Below are 19,881 nucleotides of genomic sequence, written 5' to 3'. Positions count from 1 at the left end.
AGCAGGCTGCTCAAGTTGCTTTAGATTAGACTACCTGAAGTGAGACTGTGGATCTCAGGTAAATATAGCGTTGGTTGTTATTCCATACTTAGTCAATAGTCATGAGCTCGTTGGTCCTAAGCTACAGCGTAATTAGCTAAACTAAGTTTAACTAAGTAAATAGTCGATGTACGACTAGTAAGTCATTCAAAAACCAATTATGTATTACGAATTCCCACCTATTTTTCTGTCTTGTGTCTTCTTGTTCCGGTCCTTACCCCACGCTATGTGGGTTCGGCACGACATGTCTTCTTCTTCCACTCGCTTCTGTCATCCGTCAACGCATTATCCACCCCTTTTTCACGCATATCCTCTTTCGAGCAATCCATAAAACTTTTGCTTGTGCTTCCTCTTCTCTTTTTCCTTCCACATGCATATTGTCTGTCTTTATCAGTCTTGTGTCTGTGTTGTCCAAATCCTAAATATATTTTAAGATTTTAATCGTTTCACCAATTAACACGGCATTTCAAATGGCGTCAAGTGGACATTAGACCAAAATTACCCGCCAGACGGTTATCTACTTTATCTTGAACATTATAAAGTTTAAATTCTATAGCTCTTGTGATTTTGGAGTAAGGTCAATAGCTCTATCGAAACTTCCAAATAAAGTTCAAAAATTTACTAATAGCAGACCTTAGCAGACTGTATGTATAAATTTCGACCTACGCATGTATTTCGAGTTGGTTTTCAACCGACTACGGTGAACCAAAAGAAGGTTTAGTTAATTAGACGTGCTAGCTAAATAATTATGTATCGTATAGACGTTACATATCACATTGCTTTGATAAAGTTTGTTCAGAGATTTATTACATAAAATTATTTAGGTGTTTACAAAATCCTCTTCTAGAAAATAGGTTACGCGTTGCTGAAAACTGTATTAAAATCGTAAAAAATTGCAAACATAAGTATAAACATAGGTTGAACTATGAAAACCTCCTATTTTTTAATCCATCCATATTTTTTCCATAGGTACAATATTATAAATGCGAAAGTGTGTCTGTCTGTTTGTCTGTCTGCTAGTTTTTCACGGTCCAACAGTTTAACCGATTTCGATGAAATTTGGACAGAGTTAGCTTACATCCCGGGGAAGGACATAGGCTACTTTTATCCCGGAAAATTAAAGAGTTCCCACGGGATTTTAGAATTCCTAAATTCACGCGGACGAAGTCACGGGCATCATCTAGTGTCCTGATAAAGGGTTGTTCCTAGATTTAATTTCAAAGTTCATATAGGAATTTTAAATTAAAATTCATATTAGGTACATAATATATGTATAAATAAAATAAAATTTAAATAGGTGATAGAAAAGTAACGAAAATTTCAGAAGCCTTATAAAGGCCCCATAAACAGTGCCAGCAGCTAGCTATTTTACAATATGATTGAGGGCCTTATCAACAAGGCCAACTCTGTCTAAGATTATCCGTTATAAAAAATTGCTTGTTTGAGGTCGTAAACTATGCATCATCTATTATTATAAACACGATGATGCCATGGCATGATTGCCTTATAAATTTTATCAGTAACTAGGTAGGTACTATGGCTTTAAAGTTTAAACAATAATAATAATCTTAAAACCGGTTCGTATCGTAGTACTTCATTACAAACTAGAGCAATCAAACAAATTAACATAGATTACTGTGACTACGGAGCGTGCTATGTTGGGTGTCTCTCTGAGGAACAAAATCCGGAACGAGGAAATCCGTCGGAGAGCCAAAGGGACTGACGTAGCTCAACGAATTAGCCAGCTGAAGTGGCAGTGGGCAGGCCACGTCTGCCGCAGAACCGATGGCCGCTGGGGCAGACGTGTTCTGAAGTGGAGACTACGTATCGGCAAGCGCAGTGTGGGACGACCTCCAACCCGCTGGACTGACGACCTTAAAAAGGTAGCAGGAAGTGGGTGGATGAGGAAGGCAGAGGACCGTGTGTGGTGGCGCGTTCTTGGGAAGTCCTATGTCCAGCTGTAAACGCAAACAGGCTGATTGATTGATTGATTGACTGTGGCTACATTTTCGGCAGAACTGGCAATTTTTGTTTTAGCTCTTGTATTTTAAAACCAAATGTTTATATTATTACGAAGAAGTCAGCGAGAATTAGGTAGGTACCTACCTGGTACAATACCGTTTATATTCGTGGTTTTGCCAGCGAATGGCCCCAGTGTAGTGCAGTGAATCTGAACCCATATCATGTAAACTGCGTTTTGTAACCGGCCAACGTACCGTGAAGGAATGCCGACCTCATACTTCGGATGTGCGATAGGTGAGACCTCGGACTATTTACATGCGCATTAGTTTCGTACAGTCTCTTAATATTTTTAATGTTTTGTTGCAAAGTAGTTAAAATATTGGGTAACAAGTGCTGGATAACCTTAATGTAATAAGGTTAAATTGTGGTTAAATAATAATCACTATCCATATTATAATAATGCGAAAGTGTCTCTGTTTGTTGTTTGTTCTTCAATCACATCGCAAAAGAGCAACGGATCGATGTGATTTTTTGTGTGGACATAGTTAGACCTGAAGTGCGACTAGATTACTTTCTAGAAAATCCTCCACATCCTGAATACTTCCTAAATCATCAACGATAACATCGCTATCTAAATTCGATGGCATGATTTTAATTATTATTATTTAAGTAGATACCTATCCTCCTAGGACATTACAAGAACTATCAGACATTATAATTTTGGTTTCCAGATCTTGAATTATTGTTAATAAAAAACCTCAAATATCTTTTAAAGAGGGCGAAAATCTAAAGAAGTAATTAGATAGAGTCAATCGCTGTAATTGTGGAAAAAAAATGTTTGCAAATCGGTCCAGAATTAGGTACATTAAAAAAAACGGACCGACCCACCTCCTTTTTGGAAGTCGGTTAGCAAAAGATTGCTTCGTATCAATCTAAATATATTTTATCTATGTAGGTATGTTGTGTTTATATGTTAATATTAAGTAGTGTTAAGTTATTTTCGAGTGATGTTGATGTTCGTGACTTCATAATATTCATCATCAAAGGCATCAAACTTGTTTGTATTATTCAGCTGTCGATTGTGCACGCTATTTTTATTAAGATTATAATTTAAGATGTGTCACTCGGTCGATGTTATTTATTATTGTTTTTTGTTATTATGTAGTGTTAATTGCTCTGTGTAAAATGTTAAACAAGATAAATCATGTTTTTCTGACTGTAGTCCTTTCCGGAACAAAATATTGACATACCGATTCATGGATAAAGTTACTGAAGTCGTTAGTGCACCCATAGGTACTGGTTATGATATTGTTAGGACCTCCAAAAACTAGAATTGAATACCTAGTAAAAATTGAGATTATATTATGAAAATAGCTATTAATGCTTATAAACAAATAAGTAAATCTAATTGATGCTGATGACCACCACACGCGCCTAAGTACCTACTCGTAACTATAATGAGGAAGAATTTAATGAAAACCATAGGTTTTTCCTGTTTATTCACAATAAATAAATGTAAATGCATATTTAGATTTATTTATAGTGAATAAACAGGAAAAACGACGTTTGAACTCAATTTAATGCTTCGACAATGTATACAAAGGTATACTACTTTAATAGAAATTCCTGAAAATCAACAAATTCCTGAAAAAACCGGCAATGCATTGGAGGTTCCTTTGGTGCTACAAATATGGCCTACAGTCTTCCCGTTCGTTTGCTCGCTGCTTTTTTTTTAAGTATCAATTTATTAGTTCAGAAAAAAACGGGCCGAATTGAGAACCACCTCCCTTTTGGAAGTCGGTTAACAATAACTCGTCGAGCTCAGACAGGACTAGTTACAGCACATGGGTTTACTAATACTTTTATCTAAGGTTAAATCCCATGGGAACGCTTTGATTTGCTGGGATAAAAGTAGCTTATGTCCTTCCCCAAGATGCTATCTATGTGCCAAATTTCGTTAAAATCGGTTAAGCGGATGAGCCGTGAAAAGCTAGCAGACAAACACGATTTCCAATTAATTATAATAATAGTATGGATTTAATTGGCAAAGCGGTAACGGTAGCAAAACTTTTCTATTATTTTTGCTAAGCATTAAGTTAAAATATTTAAATGACAACGACACACAGTGGCACAATCCCGTTGCTCGACCGCATAGTTTACTTTGTATGTTTAGCGTAATTTGTACACATGGAAGTGTACCACATATTATTACGTCTTATCTTTAGCTACATGATTTACGATAAATTCCTATATATGTTAGATACAAAGTTTTCGGATCACACACGTTTTTCTGGTGTTCGCAAAGCTATAGCGATGCAAATTTAAGAACCCAGGGAAAATATTTCTTATGAACTACCTTCACAAAGTACTGAAACTTAACTTAAAAAATCCGTGAAGTAGGTAAATATTATTAAAAAATTCTCAACACATTACTAAATTATTTTTATTTGTTGTAGTGCTCTCTGGAGTCTAGGTAAAATACATACTTATCGTTTGAGAAGGCCCTGACTCGATTTCAGTGTATGAGTTTCACTAGATTTTCTAATTCTAATACCTATAAATATTTTATTTAATCTATTGCACCTAGTCAAGCCAAGTTTTAGTGTTAAAACTTGTTGAAAGCTGTGTTCAACGTTTAGTTCGCTGACCGTTCAACGTTGACTGGGTAAATTAAGAAAATTGAAGCCAGTCAAACAGTAGACAACCAAAATTCTACCAAGAAAGTAATGTACATCGACCTTTAAAAGGAGATAGCAAATTTGTAGAGCACTGTCTCTGTCGTTGAGACCGACAAAAAGTCATATAGGTATGAGTGACAGAGATAACGCTCTACAAAGCCGAAAGGTCATTCTAAAGGCCGATGTACATTACTTCCGGCCGCGTACTGTATACATATAATAGAAAAACATTCTATTGCTATTCGTATCTATGAAACAATTCGTGTAGGCGATCAAGCTAACCCACCTATCAATGAATGCGTGACGCGAATCGGCGCGGCGTGTGATGACGAAAAACATGCTCGATCACCAAATCACGACTTGCTTTGTTACTTACTCTAATCGTACTTACCGCCTTATATTATGTTCACGACGTTTCGGTCAGCTTTAATATGATTACATCAACAGTTCAAGAAGTCTAAAAAGTTATACCGGTTTTTTTGATACGAAGTTTTTGCGACTGCTAATAAAGCATACCTTCCTAAAGCATACCTAATATTGCTAATGTTTTAACAATGTATTCAAATTAATTATTATAATATGTTATAGGTACAAATTACTTCTAATTCCTTGATACAAATATTTGATAGAAGATACGTATATCAACACAAATATGCGATCTATATTCGACGAACATATAAGCAGTTATAGGAAGTCGGAATACATAAACTCGATTGGTACTTTGGTACATTTTTTATCCGTTCCATATATAGAAAACCAGTTGCGATCAGCGTGCCAAAAGAGTGCCGCAATTAGCAATGCCTCGGAAAAGCAGTGAAAGTGACTTGTCAATAATTGGCGGGAAAAGTGAGGTGGGCGCCGCCATCTTGAATTTTCTTTCCGGACCTACCCTAGTTTAGTGGCCATTCACATCTTATTTCATCCGTTTTAATTACAATAACAACTATTATAGGTACAAAGTCCAAATAGGCTGTGTGTAATTAATTAATTTTATCATAAACCGGCCTTAAACTGTACCTACCGTAAATGTACAGACCGTAGATACAACCGAGCTGGATATTTCGTTAAAGCCTTTTTTATCCGATAAAATGAAAATGTTTCTAAATTATTACTAAAGAACGATTTTCATTTAAACGAAAAACAAAACAAGACAATATGTAATCTTTTACATAATAATAATAAAGAGTATCAAATAAACAACATTAACTAAATAAATAGGTAGGTACATAACCGTTGAAACTATCGAAACATTAAATCCTATATTATCGTATGGGAAAAGCAAGTCACGGTTGACAACATGACACCAAGTTGCTACGCAATTGCAATAAGGTAATAGTAAAAACATAAGCTAGGTACATTATAACTCACGCAACTATAAGGTACATTCAAATTAATGCTTTTGCAACCTGTTATAATGATTTCTGCAGCGAATTGCTTGATATTGGAACGTTGACAATTACTTAACACGCAGTAGGTCTAAACTCTAAGATATTTCGTAAGAATCTTATATAGGTAGAAGTTTAGATACCTAAGTAAATATAATATCATAATGATTATCTATTTATTGGTTAAACATTCTTAACTATTTCTTATACTTATATATATCGTTGGTGTTACATTTTGCTTTTAGTACGTCCTTCTTCAGTCTATAAATTGTGTTGAATTTGACAGAATATACTTATAATAAAACTAACGTATATAATAAATACTTTAACTTACAAGTAGGTAAGTTTATCAGAAACCGGATTATATAGGTACATAGTTACTTACTAGTTCTTCATGTTTTTTTAGTCTTGTTTAATATACATGATATATCTATAAAAACAGCTGAGCATTTCATATAACTTTCATAGTGTTTCGTAATAAACTGCAAGAATGTTTCACGCACACATAACATACGCATGTGATAAGTCGGTACCTTTATAACTGCTTTCTTTTTGCCTATCGTTTTGTTCCGCATCGCTTCAACCACGCTTCAATTGATATAAAGTACCTATATATAGTAGCTGGGTCTTTTTGATATCACATTATTTGACGTGCTTGATTTTCGACATTCTCGCATTTTCAAGTCCAAGTCAAATATTGTACCAAACATTACAACACAATAACAAAATATAAAAGGGCCCATTGATTGCTGATATTAATATCCTACCTATTTCATTCGTAATTTAATACCTTTGCGAATTGCGACGTCTAACTTGAATTTTTTTTCTATGAAAATGAAAAGGTGTCGGAAATGCTTGTCGTGCAGCGTGCTTACGATGCCAACGTCATAGAAAAAGAACTGCGAAGTAAGCGAAAAGGCATTTATGGAAAAAGGGTGAAGAGAAAATCAATGACAAATCAGAAAACGAAAAATTATATGTTTGGGTACCTATAGCACAGTTCACGACAGGGAACTTGCAACAAAACGTCGCAATTATGTCTTTTGTAACAGTTTTTACTTAGTGAAGGTTATGTATTATTTTTTGCGTTACCTCTCAATAATTTAATGTCACACATTTTATTGCCGTTATCTTTAAATCATTCGCCAAACAATTGGTTCTCTCGTTGGATAAAACATGACACCGTTGTTGAGCACCTGCATCGGCAACTTATCGGCTGGAGAGTCTGCACGCAACTCACAAGGACGTCCTCGCGGTCGACGAAGACTTTCTCTGACGCCGCGCCCTCTTCTGAAATGGTTACCCATTTAATCACAAAATTATTTATAATCGCAAGATTAGGTAGTCACGATAGGGTATGTTTGAATTTTAATAATTATTCATAGTTTATCACGGTTTAGCCAAGGTCGGCAAACGTAATAGAATCGTCTTTAATTAAGTACCTACAAGATATCACATCTACCTACATTACGTAGAACAAAGTTACTCAAGGTTATAATTTTTCGTTAGGTAAGTAAGTAACTGTCTGCTCTACGTTTGTACTAGAACTATGAAATCAAACCTAGGTGGGTAGGAACTAGGAATACCTATCTATTAGAAGATATCGATCATTTCCAACTCTCGTTCTCTCGATCTTTCACTCAGATGAAACGATATCAACCAAACTAATGACTGGCAAGTGCATAAGCGATTAAAATAGATTGCCTTGTCATCTTTAATATTATATAGAAGTTTCTAAAGATATTAAAGATTACTTTCTCGATTATTATGGCTTTTATGCAAATGGGACTATAATAATTAATTAGGTACTATAGTGATAAATAAGATGTTATGAACTATTTAACGAGTTATATATAATTAATGGTTATAAAATATGTTTAAGTAAGTAATCAAATCGACAACTTTTTCCGCAATTTCTATTTTATTTCTAACGTTATAAAGAAAGACTTGTATACTCGGTATTACCTATGTTATACATGAAAACGCGTGTGTAACTGAATACTTAGACTAATATCTATAGAGCGCACTTTGACTTTGCTCAGACTTAAGATTGAGTTCAAACGAGACAGATTTATGTGAGAGATAGCTCTGTCTCATTTAACTTTGTCTTAAGTCTAAGCTAAGACAGACTGCGCTCTATAGATCTCACCCTTAGTCTGCCAATCTTCACTTGGCCAGCGTGGTAGACAATAACCATGCTTATTGAGACGTGCTTTGCTGTAGTGGGTCGGCAATGCGTTGTATTGTAGATAATGATTAGTATTAGGTCTATGGATCTTTGTCTAAGTAGCCGAAGCCCTCGCTCCTCCAACCTCGCTGATTCAGTTACAAGGTTTGCTAGTTGAAACTTGAATTAATCAGGAGATCTAGATAACAGATCGCTCGCGTAGAAAGTCTTAGCGGCGGACCATTAATCAACAAAGTTACACCATTCTGTGAGTAGATTAAGAATATACGATAACTATATTTAGTTTAAGTTTAAGTTTAATATTCTTTATTGTACACCAAAAAGAAAAGACACAAAAAGAAACATGTATATATTTACGTACCATTAATATCTACTGGTCAATATTGTGCAGGTTGACGAAATAATAAGTTTACTGGGGAGCAGATAAAGGATCAATAGAAGTGTCGGACCTAAATGGTAGTTAATAGGTACGTATGTACAAATGCAATAGGTATGTATACATGCATACCTATTGCATTTGTATCTTTTGCTGCCAAATAAAAATTTATGTTATTGAACATAGACGTCGTTGGTACAAACTATAAAATCATTCACTTATTATCTCATCTAATGTACGATTTATGAGCAGGTACCTAAGTACCATTTATATTAAAATTAACTAAGTAATTATTCTAGCAAGTGCCACTGTAGGTAACGTTTCATGTGGCTAGCCGCTGGATGCCAGGCTATGTGGGCAGAACAATGCATATTATTGAGGTCTATTAAATATTCATTGTCAAAACACTGCAGTAATTGTTGTTACCAGCCTTGTGTTCATTAGTTTAAAGTTATTTCAGAGTTAATGCAAAATTCTTGCATTTCAGCGATTGATTGCGAAAGGTGACTGATTGATTGACTGACTGATCTATCAACGGCCAGCTCAAACTACTAGACTGATCGGGCTGAAATTTGGCATGCAGATAGCTATTATGACATGGTATCCGCTAAGAAAGGATTTGTGAAAATTCAACCCCTAAGGGGGTGAAAAAGGGGTTTGAAATTTGTAGTCTACGTGGACGAAGTCGTGAGCATAAGCTAGTCCTTACATAAATTAGTAACATAAAGACGCGAACGTTTTCAAATTTGCATGAATCTCAAGTAAGTTATTCATCTCGTACATTTTTCTAAAAGAAAGTGAAAATTGCACGGAAAAAAGATATTGTAGGCAAGTACACTATAAATATAATATTTCTAGAAAGCTGTTGACGATGTTAATAATCACATCGCGTTTTATTCGTTAATAACTAAAATCATTCGTGAGAAGTCTACGAAGAGTAGGAAGCGGGTAACAATGGCTTATTGCATTAAAATCGCGTATAGCTACCTACTTCTGCAGATCTGAATGGTAGTAAATGCTTAAATCTAGGCCTGCTTATGCCGCTGGGATTTTAGTGAGTATCATATAGAGTACATATTTATGAGTGTGACAGTACCAGTGAGTCCCACATACCCACTTTTGTGCGGGATGCGAACGTGCATTTTCTGCAGCGACAAAAAGATCAACTTACGATAAATATTTAGGTGACAAGAGAAATGATAGGTAGTTACCCTAAAATCTGCTTACTAAAAAAACAATTCGGTCCCTTCGGCCGTGATACCTACCGCAAATCTTCATCCAAAGGTGGATTAATCGAAAAGCCTTCTAATGTAATCTAAAAATAATGTCCCGCCACACCCTTTCGGCCACGGCAGCCAATCTCCACAGCGATTAGCCCTCACTCACATACCCATGGGACGACATCCCGACATGACCGGAGAGAGCATTGTCTCTGTCACTCATACCCTATCTTTTGTCGGTCTCAACGACAGAGACAACGCTCTACAAATCCGCTATCTCCTTCTAAAGGTCGCTGTACGTTACTTGTGTGTATTGTGTAGTTTTCTCGCAAGTTACTTAGTCATTTGGAAACGGATATTGTGAGCGAATAATATGACTCAATATGTTGGCATTTATAAACTTGAAGTTGAATATTATTTAAATTTTCATAATCAATAGGTTCTAGAGCTTTTTGTTCCGAGTAATAATGACATATTGACCTTCTGTCTGGTGCAACGATGAGTCGGTTACGTTTTGTGCAAGGTTCAATTCTCAGTTTTGTTAATTTGATAAATAACTAAGAATTTAGACCCGCACGAGCGTGTTGTCCAAGATTATATTATATCCATCACCAATCATCATCAATCCATCGCCGGCTCACTACAGAGCACGGGTCTCCTCTCAGAATAAACTCCATCATGCTGAGCAAGTGCGGATTGGCCGACTTCGCACCTTTGAGAACATTGTACAATCGAAGAGAACTCGCAGGCATGCATTGGTTTCCTCAATAGTCACGACACGACGTTTTCCTTCGCCCTTATACATTTATAATTGTTTAAAACGCACATAACGCCGAAAAGAGTTGTTCCCGAGCCGACATCATAACTACTTGGCTATCAATCAGTACCCTTATTATAAAGGCGAAAGTGTGTTTGTTTGTCCTTCAATCACGTCGCAACGGCGCAACGGACTGACGTGATTTTTTGCATGGGTATAGATAAAGACCTGGAGAGTGACATGGCTACTTTTTATCACGGAAAATCAAAAAGTTCCCACGGGATTTTTAAAAAACCTGATTCCACGCGTACGAAGTCGCGGGCATCCGCTAGTGATTATATAATTTTATAGAAATTACTTAAGTCTGGTCTAAAATAGCGCTTAAACCTGTCGCGTCATCACACTATAGTAGATATGCCTGCATCTTTATCTATCTGATGATGGCTGGCTTTCTGATGACCTCTCTGGTACGTTCTTGCTCAACAAAATGTCAAATGCTGTTGCTAAAAATGGATGTTCTCCTCTTTTCAGTCGAAATATACCTGTCACCGGTGGAGACGCACTGCAGCAATGTTGACTACTTCATTCCCGACGAGAACAACGAGACCAAGGGGCTGTCCGACGATGCGATGAACAGGTACACATGCTAACCTCCTTCTTTTATTGTTTGGTGGCTTTTTGTAGTGCCAGACAACTGACAAGCTCAATGCACTTTATCCGTGTCAAGTAGCTAATCTTACCCTCTTTTCTAACGCTTGTTGACACTATTTGATCTGAACTTTAAGCTCATATCTATAGTACGCGACAGGTCGAGATAGCGATCGCGGTGGGGACGCCCCGCACACCCGCACAGACCCCGCGCTAACCCGGTGCAGGATAGTGTGGCTTTAATCAGTACCCATACTATAAATGCGAAAGTGTGTTTGTTTGTTAATTTATTGGTTTGTTGGTTTGTCCTTTAATCACGTCGCAATGGAGCAACGGATTGACGTGATTTTTTGCATGAGTAGGTACAGTTAAAGACCGAGAACATAGGCTACTCTTTATCTCGGAGAATCGAAGAGTTCCCACGGGATTCTTAATAATCTTAATCCACGCGAACGGAGTCGCGCACATCACCAGTAAGACAAGAATAATCAATAAAGCAAGTTCTAACTTTTCCAACAAAAAACTGTATAGGGTTAATAGGCAAGCAATATGGTTAGCGGTCACATGTCGACGCAACAAGGCCTTGCAATAAACAGAAGTGGGCCGGAGTCGCCAATCTGATCAATTGGTTTAAATCAATCGCAATAGGTATTAGGTACACATTGTTTTTGTTCGCGCAATTGATTGTTGTTAGACTTGTTAATGTTGCGGGGCGAACGATGACCTACATAGGATGACAACTTTATTATATCTAGAGTTTGTGTTGAGTCATTGATCTTCAGATAATCCATATCTATACTAATATTATAAATGCGAAAGTGTGCCTGTCTGTCGTTTGCTAGCTTTTCACGGCCCAACAGTTTAACCGATTTTAATGAAATTTGGTACAGAGTTAGCTTACATCCCGGGGAAGGACATAGGCTACTTTTTATCCCGGAAAATCAAAGAGTTCCCGCGGGATTTTGAAAAATGTAAATCCACGCGAACGAAGTCGTGAGCATCAGCTAGTTCATAAATAAATAAATATTTTTTTGAGTCTTAGTGCTAAAAAATTACGAGACATTTCACCGCGATTAGTTAGCCTCATCTGGTGATGGCGGCCATATAAAGATGGCGCCATACAACATACGGCAATATTTTGGTGTTAGCCATAGATTTCGAAATTCGAATATAAAAGATAACAAAAAAAAGATATGTCTCATTTCTGTCGGGTCTGGGTCACAGCACAGATGATCGTTCTTCTTTTATCTTAAGTTTACCGCTTGAAGCGGTTAACCGTATTAAAGGGTAGCCCAAATAGAGTAGAAACATTTTTAAAAAAACCCTATCGAAAACCCTTTCAAGGGGTAACTAAAACGGTCCCTGATTGTAAAGCCGCGTACGCACGTACGAATATGGCCATCGCGAATACGAACAAATTGAATTGCCACGAACATGGACATACACAATGTTCGATGTTCGGTGCATGTTCATGCAACGCAACTTCCTACGATGCTTTAGTTTACATGAGTTCTTACTATGCACTTGTGGTTTCCAGGCTACACATGGCGCGGTCCACGGTGGCGCTGTTCATCGTGGCGTTCCTGTCACTGTTCATCGCGTTCTGGACTGGCGTGGTAGGCTGCTGGAAGCGCAGTCCGGGCAACATCACTGCCACCGCCATTCTGATGCTTGTCACATGTTAGTATACTATATGGCATGATTTTTCTCTCTGTGCCATTGTTTGGTATAGGATTGAAGTAAATCAATGTACCTAAAAAGAAACTACCATCCCGTACCTACCCACTTACCTAATGCATATACATTTGTCGTCGTCTTCGGCCGATAGAGGTGTACTGCTCGACATAGGTCTCTTCTAGATTTCCACACGCCACGGTCTTGCGCCTGAATCTAACGGCTCCCTGCTTGATCTCATCTGTTTGCCTGGTATAGATAGTTCAATCCACGAAGACGCGCCCCACTATTTTTCGGTGCGGGGAGTGATCTTTACCTAATTTATCTTCTTTGCGTGTGCCCACATCGCTGATCGGCGCGTTACGACTTACGATAGAACTCACACTACGATAGCACAACACAGTTTCTTCAAACTAATGCCCCGTCCGATACTTAGAAAATACTTAGTAGTGTGAGGTCTGCTGTGGTGGAGTAGTGCAAGTTGACTTCAAATTGCAATTTTACTATTGGCTTGCATTCTAAATGCAGGCCGTTTATATGTACCTGCCCTAAGATACGCGAAGTTAATTTAGGTTGGGTATAGTTATCGAAGTGCGATTTCATAGGAAAACCCTTACAGCCCTTTCACACGGCGTCCAGTTTTTTGCAGAATCCCGTTTTCTGCAGGATCCCGTTTGATGGCGAATGTGTTTAAATATGTGTGTGAACGCTAGCATACAAACGAGATCCTGCAAAAAACTGGACGCCGTGTGAAAGGGCTGTTACCAGTACCTAATCGAATTATAATTCAGTGCCATTAAGAAACAGAAAAACTTTAAAGTCTTGGGGCTATAAACAGCAGATTGCCAATGATATACATACTGCACCAGTTTAACCCAAATAACTCCAACGAGGATATAGTTCTTGCAATTCACGAAGGCGAGTGAGCTTTACTTGTGGTTACGTTGTATACACAGACATTACGTACGTGTGCGTGCACGTCGGACCAATCAATCGCGAGCAAGCGCTCACACACACACGCGAGCGCACATTTAGTGTACCTTACTTACACCTATACGACTTAAATACAAGCATGAGTCACTCGCCTTCGTGAAATGCAAGAACTATACTCAAGTTAGTTTCCAAATTGTATACCCTTAGTTTGCAATTTGGGATTAAATCTTCTTCATTGTGATTTTCAGGTTTGCTATCCGCTGGGGCAATGGCGTTATGGCACGGAGTGGAGTTCTACGAGAAGGAAAAAGTTGTAGGAGAAGAATATTTCCAGCAATGGCCTCATGTAAGTTCAATCCATTAACAAACTTTTTATAGTTAAACTAAGTACCTACTAATAATATAGAATCAATTCTTAAGAATATAAACTTGAAATGAGTTACGACTAACGAATTCATTGGAATATTGATTCGTTTATTTCATAGAACAATCTGTTATTTTTTCACAAGCAATCCTCTTTGACTTTGACAAATTTTATAAACGATTTTTTGCTTCGATCTTGGTATAAAGGTAGGTTTTCTCTCGTTTCTGACTGACGAGTTAACTTGTAAATGGAGGTCCTTATTCAATCTCAATGTGTCCAGCCTCTTGAACACCTGCCCAACTAGTACCTACTTACAACTTCCTATGCTAATAAGTAGTCATAAACCTCTGTACCAAGTGATCTATACTTTCAAGAATACTAGATGAGGTATAAACAAAAAGAAGTCCACAGCCTGATATGAAGAGATGGAAAAAAGAAAATAAGTACTCGATTTTAATGTCTGAAAAATTTCTGAAATTTTTTCGGAACTGTTAGTTATCATTATTCCCATTGCCGTTAATCATTATAAATACAACATTAAGTAGTTGAACAAAATAAAACAGGTGTTAAAAGACTACTCGTCGATTTGGTACGACTGGTCCTACATCCTGGCTTGGTTATCTGTTGGTGTGTCCTTCGGGAGCTCCGTACTTTTCTTCTCCGCGGCCATTTGCCTCAGCAAAGAAAAGCGACGCGAACAGCAAAATAACGTGCAGTATATAATGCCAGGTTAGAGGGCCGCCATTTTGTGTCCGCCATCTTGTGGAAGCGGTGATTGAATAACGCTTGGCGGTGGATTTTTTAAATTTTAAGATTCAAACTGTTGTATATTTTTTATATGCCTTCATTGTGTTGTGTATAGTTATTTATTTTACATATTATATTTTTAAGAAAATTTATACGATATTGTATAATTACTTAGGTAGGTATATTATGTTCATATTATTTCTAATAACATTTAATACAATGTGATTTATTTATCTATCTTCTAGAGTACCAAAGACCTTCTGAGTTTCCTGTAATGTAAGAGGAAGCAATTATGATTTAAAAATTACAAGTATTTTATATAAATTAATGTATTTATATATCAATGTAAGGAAATAATTAGCATATCAAACATATATTTTTATAACTCATAATATGATCTAGGTATTATTTAATTTATTATATATACATATGATCTAATATGAAGGCAGTTTTAATTTAGATATAAGTATTAATACATAACGGTAATTATTTCATACTAACAAAATGCTTTCTTTTTCTTTTCATGTTTCTTCTGAAACGTGGCTACTGCGTATAACGGACGACGGATACGCGACCGAAAAAAAATAATGAAATTATGCATTTATAATATTAAAAATAATGCATTTTAATAAAATAAAACGCGCTATCTTAATATCTGGTTTACGCCAACGCCATACTAACTCGCTTACCAAATTATTAACACATGGTATTTGTATATATTAAACATAACGAACTCTTCACATGTTTTTAATTCATTCATGAATTTTGTCTTATAAAATGCACATCTTGGTCACGCCAAATATTTTTTTCAAATAAATTTTATAAAAATGTAAAACACCTCTGCAATATTATTGTATAAAAATTTATTTTATATTTGTCATAACAACTATTGTTACTATTTTTTCTTTGTAAATATATTATTACACCCCCAAATTAAATGGCTGAAAATATTTGAAAAACAAAACACGGAATACACAAACATCAATTTAAAAACTGAACACACGAATTGAAAAATATAAAAAATATATCGTGTTCCCATTTGGCAATTAATTTCACACAATCTACCCTCATCCCTAATATTAAAACCTTAAAAACTAATGAAATTAACTAATTCTGTTAAAATACCCAATCGATTTGGCCACATCAATGTATGAATCGCACAATATGATGTTATGCCAATCTATTTGATCATACTAATTCAAACCACTCATCCTATTCTATTCGACTACCTATACCAATTTTAAAAAATCTACAACATAATCCCATAAACATTTGTGATGTTAAATGCTACACCATTTTAAACATACTCATCCTAATCTATTTGGCCATATCAAATTCAAAATTATAACATAAATCCCACAATTTTTTGTGATATTATTGTGCCATTTATTTGGTCAAACAATTCATACACGGCCATACTGATTAAAAAATGCATAAATCTAAACTCAAAAACGTGACACTATATCCCAATCTATTTGGCCATACCCATTGAACCCCGCAACGTATGGTGGACGGTATAAACCAGGTATTGCGTCAGTTTTCGCGCGTGTGGTATGACTGGTCGTACATGGTGGCGTGGTGCGGCGTGGCGCTGTCGCTGCTGTCCGCAATCTTGTTCTCGTCGGCCGCCATTTGCTTGCGCGGCGAGCGCGAGAGGGAAGAGGCGCTTAATATGCAGTACCTCATGCCGGGTAAACGCTTTTATCATCAAGCCACGTCCACACCAATACAAATTTTCATTGGGCGTCATATTCGGTGATTTTTTTTTGTATCGCGGCTCAAACTTTTGGTTCGTCAATGTGGCTAATTTTATTGTACATAATCTTTAAACATAAAACTAAAATGACATGTCTTTTATTGCTTCCCATTTCATAATGCTCTCTGCGGAAAAACACAGCACTAAATCTGGACCTATTAATTTATTTTGAGACAGTGTACAAAAGAATTGCCTTTTTCAATGAAAATTTTCGCCGAACACGACGCATTTTTATTAGTGTGGACGCGGCTTTAGGTATTACATACATATTTACAAAAAACATTATTCATTGGCTTTACTACTATACAAAATTTTGATTGACTTCCGCCGCTGATTCGGTTGTACAGAAAAGTTACACTTTAACAAATTGACAGGGCTTAATTCATCGCCCACGATCGCTCTCAATCACTTTTTTAATACTGAAAATGCGAATGCAAAAAGTCAGCCGTACCTAGTTACCGCTGATGAAAAATGGATGATGTCAGCAGAAGTCAGCACTGAAGTGACCTCTGCTGGCAAGCCCGATGCAGCCGATTTGTTTTATTGACATAATTCGCATTTTTAGCATATATAAAGCGCTTCCTACGAGCACTAGACCATATGCCGATCACTTTTAACAAAATTTGTGGTCCTAAAAGCATTGGTACCGACTCCAAAGTATTTATATAAATGACAAGATCATAGAAAAGCGCTACATAATTTTTAGTGCTGTCAATTTAGTTTAAGCTTAACGAAATTATAACTGAATCAGCACAGACTTATTTTGACCATAATTTTATCTAAATATTTATAGAAATACGAGTAGGTATCAGTTAAACAACGATTCAAAATTACAAATCATCACATTTTGTACATAAATCTGTAATGAATGGTTTTCTGGGTGCATGATGCTGAATGTGGAATGTTATTTTAAAGGTGAACGGAGATATTTTGAATCTTTTACGATAGCTAATAAACTTTTACTTTTTACATTTTCTTTTTTACTTACAAAATAATTCTACTTAATGATTTCATTCAGAAATATTTACTTAACTTAGATCTCATGTTTTGTTAATAAGTTAAATTTTTAATTTCATAAAATGTACTTAGGTACCTAATTCGAATATTTTCATAATAAAAATTGTTGATTTATTTTTTAAATTTTGCAATAAATTTTCAAAGAAATATTTATTATCAAAGTTCAGAATATATTATTTTCTATTTTGTATGTTGTCACGTTAAGGTACTAACAGATATTTTACGCATTCCACAGTGTATCCTCAAAAGCAACAGTACGCTTACGCCGGGTACCCGCCACCCCAGGCCTACCCCGGACCTTACTACCACGGCTCCCAGTACGGGCCCTACAACTACTGAGCATGCGACCAGATGAGGGACCTCGTGGCGGCGCACTTCGCCAACGCCCCCGCCCCGCAGGCACCCGCGCGCAACCCCTCCCCCTACCACAACCCCTATCGACAACCCTCTACCTCCTCCGTCGAAACGTACAACTCCCACCGGAAAATAAAAAGACCCAAACTCGGTGACAAAAAAGTCTACAGACCCGTCAGACGTCACACGTTATCGCGAATAGACGAGACCCCTCCGCAGACTTTAAACCGACCACGATCCAAATCCCTCCAACATTCCACGGATTTCTCGTCCACTAGAGCCATGATACGGTCTAGATCAAACGTCTCAGCCGATACGAGTCGAAGCGTACCCGTCTGTAACCAAAGTCACGATATAGAAAATCAGATAGAAAGCATAAGTCCTCAGTACGCTGAACCGAAAGGTTTCGACTCCGGTTCCTCTGACGAAAGACCCGCTTCTATGATGGACTTACCGATTATGGTCCCTTTAGACCCCGTGACGGGCGCATATATCCCTTACCCGGAATACGCGTATTACCACGACGACGATTGCAGATTAAACCGTTTCAAGTGGAGGTGCAATAAGAAGAAACCGTCTTCCAAAGCCAACAACCTGTTTCTAGCTTTCATGTACTGAGCGCGGATGTTTGCAAGGAGTTATATATCGAAATGGTTAACGAGTTTCGAACGAATGCTGTTACAGTGTATGACGCCACACCCATGGTATTTTTTTCTGTTGTTGTAGGTTTTTCGGGCTGTTGAGATAAAATTAATGACCAAACGCCAGTATCTAGCAACAAACTGATGAATAGTGATTATTTAATTTTTTACATGATGACAAGTAGGTGTGATAACAAATTAAATTATTAGTTCATTTTATTTCAATATGCCCTAATGGTGGAAATCTTCGTACACTAGTAAAACAATCATACACTGCTTTTGTAATGGGTGGCCCAAATCTGGTAGAATATGAATTAAAATAGTAAATACTTATTGGCACATTTTATAACGGCAAAAGCAAAGGTTGTTCGAGGGCAAGATGTAGGTGCTTGAAATTAAATTATATCAATTTATTTAAGACAGTCGAATGCTCAAATAGGTATGTAGTAATATTTACTAGTAATAGTAGAGACACTTGGATTTGAAAATATAATACATAGGTTTAAATATGGCTTGAATTATAGTCAACAGCTAACCGATAAGCTCGGGTTACAAATTAAATGCAAAATCGCGGCCATACCTACATAATATACAGGTCGAATTGTGATATTCCCGAGCAATTTCAATTAATATTATGGTCTATGTGATGAACTAGACATTTTGGAATGAGGGAGTTGTATAAATTGTACAAAAATTTTTGGTTCAGTGAAAACCAAAGTATGGGAACTTCGCTTAATTCTAGAAGGGGAGGTTGACATTATGTAGCCAATAAATAGTGATATATATTAAAAACAAAGCATCGAACATACTTTTGCTTTTCCTCTGATCACGGCTTTACGAAACTCTAACACCACCGTCTTCGAAACTTGACGCGTTTCCATTTTTTTCGAACAAAATGTTACGAATTTAGTAAATAATATATAATTGTATGTATGTCAATATGTACTTGAGAAGAGTAGGTACTTTTAAATTAGGAGTAAGTCGTCCACGACTCCGCCATAAGTGTATCGAAAAAACAAATCTTTTAGTGTTTAAGATCTTCGTAAGATGTTTTATTTTAAGAGATAAAGGGTGAATGTTTGAATGTTTTGAATCGGAATCAGTGCCTTGGGACTAAACAATGCTCATTATACATATATGTA

General features: G+C 36.6%; 1 protein-coding gene across 2 annotated transcripts in view; it reads left to right on the top strand.

Moving 5' to 3' along the window:
• Window positions 1-18,227, top strand: part of LOC117987421 (transmembrane protein 178B) — a 60,294-nt gene extending 42,067 nt beyond the window's left edge. Inside the window, exons 3-7 of one of the 2 annotated variants that reach the window (XM_034974430.2) lie at window positions 11,137-11,242; window positions 12,791-12,933; window positions 14,109-14,206; window positions 14,788-14,953; window positions 17,980-18,227. In XM_034974430.2, coding sequence (XP_034830321.1) covers window positions 11,137-11,242; window positions 12,791-12,933; window positions 14,109-14,206; window positions 14,788-14,953; window positions 17,980-18,083 — 617 coding nt within the window. In that variant the 3' untranslated portion in view covers window positions 18,084-18,227. Of the gene's footprint in view, window positions 1-11,136; window positions 11,243-12,790; window positions 12,934-14,108; window positions 14,207-14,787; window positions 14,954-16,496; window positions 16,663-17,979 lie in introns of both variants that reach the window. The other variant, XM_034974429.2, reaches the window with a different exon arrangement.
• The last annotated feature ends 1,654 nt before the right edge of the window (window positions 18,228-19,881 follow it).

The sequence above is a fragment of the Maniola hyperantus genome, chromosome 13 (assembly GCF_902806685.2).
Source record: "Maniola hyperantus chromosome 13, iAphHyp1.2, whole genome shotgun sequence".
Taxonomy (NCBI): Eukaryota; Metazoa; Arthropoda; class Insecta; order Lepidoptera; family Nymphalidae; genus Maniola; species Maniola hyperantus.
This window is presented reverse-complemented; position numbering and strand designations above follow the sequence as displayed.